This window comes from Poecilia reticulata, linkage group LG2 (genome assembly GCF_000633615.1).
Source record: "Poecilia reticulata strain Guanapo linkage group LG2, Guppy_female_1.0+MT, whole genome shotgun sequence".
Lineage (NCBI taxonomy): Eukaryota > Metazoa > Chordata > Actinopteri > Cyprinodontiformes > Poeciliidae > Poecilia > Poecilia reticulata.
In genome coordinates, this window is record NC_024332.1 from 9,088,318 (window position 1) to 9,095,955 (window position 7,638).

The 7,638-nt window shown below is 37.0% G+C and overlaps 1 protein-coding gene across 4 annotated transcripts in view; it reads left to right on the forward strand.

Annotated features, from left to right (window-relative positions):
* Positions 1-7,638, forward strand: part of tns1a (tensin 1a) — an 80,216-nt gene that overhangs the window by 21,457 nt on the left and 51,121 nt on the right. For all 4 annotated transcript variants that reach the window (XR_001777490.1, XM_017309996.1, XM_008423546.2 and 1 more), the window contains 2 exons: positions 356-470; positions 4,492-4,529. Coding sequence is in view for 3 of the 4 variants with exons in the window: in XM_017309996.1 (XP_017165485.1) it covers positions 356-470; positions 4,492-4,529 (153 nt within the window). In the remaining variant the exon portion in view is untranslated. The remainder of the gene's footprint in view (positions 1-355; positions 471-4,491; positions 4,530-7,638) is intronic.

The window sequence follows — 7,638 nt, forward strand, 5'->3', positions numbered from 1 at the left end:
TTTGAGTAGACATTGGAATAACTCTAAGGTGAGTTATCGCTTCCTAAGAGACAGTTAGCCAAAGATTAGCATGGTGTAAGTGTGGAAATCCTAAAAATCACTGTTGTTGTTTGCTGTAGCATCATTCCACTTAAGAAAATGCATCATTTAAAGCCTAAAATCAATGAGAATGTGTGCATGTAAATCCTCTCTGTCAAATGCTACATTAGTGACAGTAGAGATCTGGTTCACTGGAATCCAGCGACGTCAAAGGCCCAATCCGTCCAGTGAATAAATGCGTGAAATTATCAGTGAATTTCTTGTTCCGTTTTGTAGACTGAATTCTGATATTTTCCTTTTTGTTGTTTTCCTGCAGCCCGACGAGTTGGAGGGCGTCCACACACACACCTTCAAGCTGAAGCCGTTCAAGAAGGCAAAGAGTTGTGATATTTGCAAGCAGGCTATCACCAAGGAGGGTCTCATCTGTAAAGGTGAGTGTCTGGGATTCAGCCAATTTATTTTGTCTGTCACTTTTTGGCAACAACTCTTGAAACTGTTTAGAGTCCTGTGTTGTTTGATTTAGGACTTCCAGACAGGTTTGGGGCCAAAACATTTCATGGTAACACTTTATTTGAAGGGGTTGAATAAGACTGTCATGACACTTTCATAAACATGACATAACATATGTCATGAACATGAATAAGTCTTCATGAATRTTTATGACTGTTGTCGTAAAGCGTCATTCTGTAAATTATGACACTTTTAATACAAAGTTGACATTATTCAAAATGTCTTTATGACAACTTGACATTAACCAAGAAATCATTACTATTTAAACTTTACCTTTAATAACATAAAGTTACCTAATTTTTAAAGTGCAATCAGTAATACTTTTATAACAAATTTATATCAGTAATTTATTGGTAATTTACTGAATGACACTTTATGACAACAGTCATAAATATTCATGAAGGCTTATTCATGTTCATGACAGGTGTTTATGACAGTGTCATGTCAGTCTTATTCACCCCCCTTCAAATAAAGTGTTACCCATTTCATTCCTTCATCTATGTTGACAAAAACCTCACATCCATCTGAAGAAAAATAACCTCAAATCACGAAGCTGCCACCACCATGTTACACAGAGGACAGCATGTTCTTTTAGTGACATTGATTTGAATTTAGAATTAAAAAGGAGACTTTCAGTAAGTTTTGGTTTTTAGCGGTTGCTTACACAAAAAAATCAATGATTAACATTTATATACTTCATGAGTTAGTAAGATTAGTAAGATGCAATCAAATATTGAGTTGTGGAGAAGTTTCTTGTTTCATTATTAGTAAGCATGGAGAAAATGCCCCACTATAACGTGATTAGGTGACATAGTTGCAAGGGATCAATATCAAAGTCAGTCAGCCGAAATGGTTCAGGGATCTGATTAAGTTTCTTCTGTCCTGGGAACACCTTAAAATCACCTAGCATACTTTTATAGAGACACCAAGCAGAAAGATATGCTGGCTGGCTGGCTGGCTGGCTGGCTGGCTGGCAACATCCTACTAGAACAGCTGATCTTGACTAACCTGAATCAATAGGTTCTCCGATGATCTATTTTTCCTAATCTTTACATCAGACACTTTGACTGTTTGGAAGCCAGTGTATGTGTCAAATTTAAACAAAGTTTTAGCTAATATTGCTTCTCTGAACAAGCAGAAATAGGACTAAACTCCTGCATGCAAGTGTTACCAACATGCTTTGATAACCCACATTTTTCATTGTCCCTCCAAGAGAAATATTTGCCTTCCTCATTTTCTCCCTTTATCGCCTTTCACACATCTTAAGTCGATCTCTCTGTCACTTTCCAACGGCGTCACAAAGACAGCGGCTTTAACTGAGGCTGAGATGAAGAGTGTAGAGAAAGGAGAAAGAGGATGGGGCTTGTGAAGGGCTTTGGCTGAGGATTTGGTGTTTAAAATTAGCATGGCTGCTGCTGCATTAGCCTAGATAAGAGGCAAAAGAGAGGGAAAAAGGGGGTGATGGGTGGGGTGTGGGGCAGAGGCAGGCAAAGGAGCTAAAAAATGGGGAGAAGAGAGGAAATAAGGAGTTAGACCTGGAAGAGCAAAAGAAAATGAGGGCACAAGAGAATTATGTTCTCTTTCATCTTCTTTTTTTAATCATTATGCACCCTAAAATGTAGAAAAAAACAAGCTAAAACCCAACATAAACTGAATCCAGAAAGTAGCAGGTAGCTTGGAGATTTTACCTCCTGCATGTTGTATGCATAGGTTTTCCATTCAAGATGACAAAAAGAGCGAGAAAAACGTTGTTACATTCAACTTCCAGATATTTTATTGTTAATTGACTGATTTTGTTCTTTTGTTGGCTAAACTTGTGGCAATAAAATTCGCTCTTCAAAACCAAACAGCTTTTAGTGTAGGCAGTGTGATGGAGTGGGGCAGGAAAAGCGAGGCTTATGATGACTGGATGCAGTGAGGTCGTTTGAGGGTCAGCAGGGGCAAAGCAGAACTAAGAAACAGCTAGCCAAAAAACTAGCTATGCTAGCCATAAAGCACGGATCATAACCATTAGTTAGAGCACATAACACCAGTTTTAAAGTCTTTACACTGGCTCCCTCAAAGAACAGACTTTAAAATACTGTTGTTAGTTTATAAATCACTGAACGGTTTAGCACCACAATACATTAAAGATCTGTTGTTGTTGTATCAACCTTCCAGACCCCTTAGGTCTTCTGGTTCTGGTCTGTTCTGCATCCCCAGAACCAGAACCAGAACCAAACGAGGAAAAGCAGCATTCAGCTTCTATGCACCACAGATTTTTAACAAACTTCAAGAAAACTGTAAAACAGCTGAAACACTGACTTCCTTTAAATCTCGACTAAAACCCAGCTGTTTAGAGTTGTATTTGAAACATAATCAATTACGAATTTCATGATGGCACTTGACTTAATGTAATGTTTTGATTGTTGAGTGGTGTTTTTGTGTTTGTTATGATGTAAAGCACTTTGAAATGCCTTGCTGCTGAAATGTACTATACAAATAAAATTTGATTTGCTTGATTGATTAGTTTGATTAATGCTAGTGCGCTAATTTCAACCATGTTGATACCCAACGTGCCACTAACATGTGTTACGACATGTATCATGTATCGCCCTTTCACTCATGCTATCAGTTTTATAGATGTTGATGTCATTGCTAACTCTGTTGCTAATTTTGCCTACTTGACCATGATAGAGTTTTTGTCAAAAAGGCTAATTTTAAATAGTTTACTGTAATTCTACAGCAGTGCATTGTGGGTACAGAATGAATGTCTATTGTTGCTCAGCATCACGGATGGAAAGTGAGAGGGGAGGAAATGAAACTGCTCGGTTAAGTTTTCATCCACTTCAAAATAAGAGCATGAATTTAGACCTCTAATCATTTGAAGGATTCTTAACAGATGTCAATACAGCTGTCGAACTTCTTTCAACTGAAAGTTCACATAACAGTAAATTACCGCATTAGAATTTATTTTAGGGGAAGCTAAGTGAGATAAACATTTTCAAAGCTAGCATAGACACTAAGCAAAAATTTATCTACACTATTAGCACATTAGTGGATTAGCGGGAGTGTGCCCCCTACTGGAAATACCAGATTAAAAAAAAAAGACTTATATGTCATTTTTGCTCTTAGAAGTTTTTCTTCCAACATTTAGTAGCAACAAACATTCATGCAAACATCACATGAATGCCCAAGGCACCATTCATGCAAAGTTTGGAGGAAAATACTGGAACTAGTCCCATATCTCCACTCTTAGGAACCACTTTGATGACCTTTTTCTCTTTTGAATGCTTGTGTCACCTGAAACAATTGCACCCTGGGTGACAGCCATATCAAAAACAACTTTATATACACAGCTGCATTCCTTCTCGGTTTGGAAGTCAAACAGTGCTTTTGAAACTATTTTCTAGATCCAAGAGGATGTAAAAGAAAAGTGAAGTCACATCAAAACGTCAACAGAGCCGAGCTAAACGTTTCCTCTCTGCTTTGCCTTTCTGATTGAAATAATTAGCAGGCAGCGCTTCACTAGCACCGCTTTCAAGTAATTCATTCATCATCATGACACACATTTACCTAATTTAACCTGGGAGTGTTTTCCTACTACTCAGGCAACCAGAAACCTCTCTCAGCCATGTAGAGCGTCTTCCTGCTCATAAAGACCACCAGAACCGGGACAGAGCTCCTAGCCTCCATCAAATGATTTTTATATCACATGAAATGTGAAAAAAAATCACTATAAAATCTCTAAATATAAAAAAACTAATTTAAAGACAAAGAAAGTGGTTGATTGCTTTTTTGACCACTTGAGGGCAGCACTGTAGCATTCTACTCTCAAAACTATTCAGTTATTCAGAATTAAAAATGATTATGTTTTTACACCATGCACATGTTTGTGTTTTTGTTGTTTTTTGATTTTAAGCAACTCAATATTCAATTAATAACCTACCTCTGTTGTTTCAGCATGCCGCCTGTCCTGCCATAAGAAATGTGAAGTGAAGGTAAGACCCTGAGCCTGCTACGCTCTTCCACCCTGACCACTTCACATTATGAAGAAAGATTGCAGCTAATTCTTTCATATTTAATGTCTAAGTTTATTTTTGTTCAAACTTTTGTGAGTAAATAAGGAACTGCAAGTTAATTTTTTTAAAGATGATTAAAAAAAAGTATCATTATTTTTGTTTATAAAATTATTTCAATTAAATGTTTTATATTTATTTTTAATTACCCTGATTTTTTTATATGCATTTTGGATTGTCACTATTATTTATTAGTTTTCTGTAATTTTTATGTATTTATTTATGTTTTCACTTTTTGTTATATGCATTAATTTATCTTTTGTCTAATTTGTTTAAGTTATTTTATTCTTTTATTTACATGTATTTATTGATCTCTTTATAGGAGTCAATTTATTTATTTATTGGACCAATTTTTTTTCATACTGCTATTTTCAGGGCGCACATTTCTCTATCTGAAACGTGCGTCCTGTGTGCGGCTAGATCTTCCACGGCCTGCATCAGGTCAACCTGTGGGCGACTTTTGTTCCTGCCAATCTCTCACTAAACTCCACCAAAATGAGCAGTTATACCAAGCTCAGGCTTTGATGCATTGCAATCTGTTGTGATCAGCAAAGCCTTCAACTATCTAATCAGCCATAGAGTACTGTCTAACAACAAGAGCTACGCTGCAAATATTCCAACATTTATTTTTTCTGAAGCGAGCTGGCATCCTGAGTGCTGTAAGGACTAAAAACAGAGGAATGTTCGTCATACAAGAGGAAAAATAAACCCATGTGGGGAAAAGTTTCTGCTTCTCCGATTTCTACGTCCCAACAATCAACCGCACCACAAATAGGGAATGCCTGACGAGAACCCATCAAAACGAAAGCAGCAGAGGCATGACGGACAGAGAAAGGAGGGAGCCAATCAGCCAAGGGAATGAGTGTAACTGAGTGTTTGTGTGTTTTTTTTTATTGGGACTGAATGGGAGAATTTAAAAAAAGTCTAAAATTATTTTTTTCTTCTCTTCCTGAAACCATCCTTACACCGACATATCACTAGATTAACAAAAACTGTGTATGCAAAGCATTCGAGGAGAAGAATCTGCGAAATACCTCAGAAACCGAGCGAGGCCGTTTGTGGCGTTAGCGTGGGTAATYATCAGATGACAGACAGTGGACAAGAAAATATTTCCAACAGAACAAAATGACATATCTTTGTTTGAAAATGTTGGATAAAAAATGAATTTCAATTTTTATTTTATTAAATCTAGTTGACTCAAATAAAATGTGTTGGAATTTTAATAGGGACCCATATGAMAAAATGGGACTGTTTTCAGTATCTGATAGAGCCAATACATCATCCATCCCTAACTTTTAGGCAACAAAGAAATTTCTGTCTAATTATAACTTTCGCTCCATGTCGTTGATTCTCAAAGATCACTCTGGAGYACGCACTTTAAACCAATAATTCAGATTTTTTTGCAAAGAAGAGTGAAAAGATTGTCAACAGTCTAATTTACCTGCAGTGGTTTACTCTGGAACAACATCAGCATAGAGAAACTACATTAAATCTGATGATACTTGTGTAAGAATTTGAAAATGATGAAACTTTTTGATACGAATTGATCAAAAAATTTCCATATAACCATAAAATTATTTTTCTGGTGTTTGCGAGAATTGTGAGAGTTTTGGACTGGAAGTTGTTTCAACTTGGCAGAAATCCACTTYGTCTGACTTGCTACTAGCTCTAACGTCCGGTGAATGTTACATTCTTCTCCACAGAATATCAGTTCAGATTTTTGCCTTGAATTTCTTCACAATTCCATCTGTTTTTGGACTCATTTCAGCTTAGGTGAACAATGCTGRAGTGCCRAGATTGCTTCACTTGATTTCAATAATTAATTTCCCTGGTTTTATTCAATGTTGCCTTTTCTTTCTTATTTATCTTGTAGATCTTGGCCTGACACAAACTTGGCACTAACACAACCAAACTATGCAAGTAGATCCTMCAAACAGCATGCCATTAAATACCCAGAGTGCACTGCCTCTGTTTTATCTCCCTAAGCATCAGTCGGTCACATCCTCTCTTTTCTCTCCTGCCCTCTATGGAGATCCGTTCTCATTATTCCTCCTGATTTATCCCAGCCACGTCCCGGACAAGCCTCCAGGAATGCTGTTCCCTTGGTTTGTCGTGTTCGCTGGGCTGGTGGGTTGGAATACTCAAGCGAGGTTTGGCAGGGAAGCTTWGGGAGAGGGAGGAATGATGGGAAGAGGTTGGATGAAAACCAGCGAGAATGCATGAAGTTTAAATATTTGTCATGTACACAACAATGCCAGAGATTAATTTGTCTCAAAATGACTTCTTTTATCTTTTTTTGCTAAGATCCAATTATTGTATGTTTATGTTTCTAGCTAAATGAATGCGGTTGTCTCTGACATTTTGCACGTTTTAATGCTCCCATTCCACCTCGGCCACAGAACAAATTTCCACGTCTTACAGTCGTATATTTCAGAGAATGAACAGTATGAAACACGGCGGTTACAAAGTGACCGCAATTCATGAATAGAATGTTAAAAAGGGAGCTATAAATGCATAATGTCCAAACTGATACGTTTGGCTTTACACTGACACATAAAAGTAAATAAAAAACAAAAATGTATTGCTCAAATTAAAATTTGCAGTATTGGTGAGTTCAAATTTAATGTGCATCTAAACTTTATGAAGTGTGGACGGATCCACCAACCAAGACACCATCTCACAACACAATTTTTATTGTCAAAAATAAAAGATAATACAGATGATTAGAATTTTCTTGCATGACCCATAAACAGCTGCGTCCCACACTCTTAAGAAATAATCCTGTAAATTTACAGTAACATACTGTACTAGCAGCTATAGACGCCAGTTTACTGTAAATGCACACAGTAGCTGTACCGTAATTAATCATGACAGTAGGTTACCGTCAATGCAAGTACGATATAGATACTGTGAAAGAACTGTAAACTTCTGGCGTCTATAGCTGCTAGATTACCATTTTTTCGAAAGAACGGTAAAATACTGGCGTCTGTAGCTGCCAGTAGTTTACCGTTTTTTAAAAGAACGGTAAAAT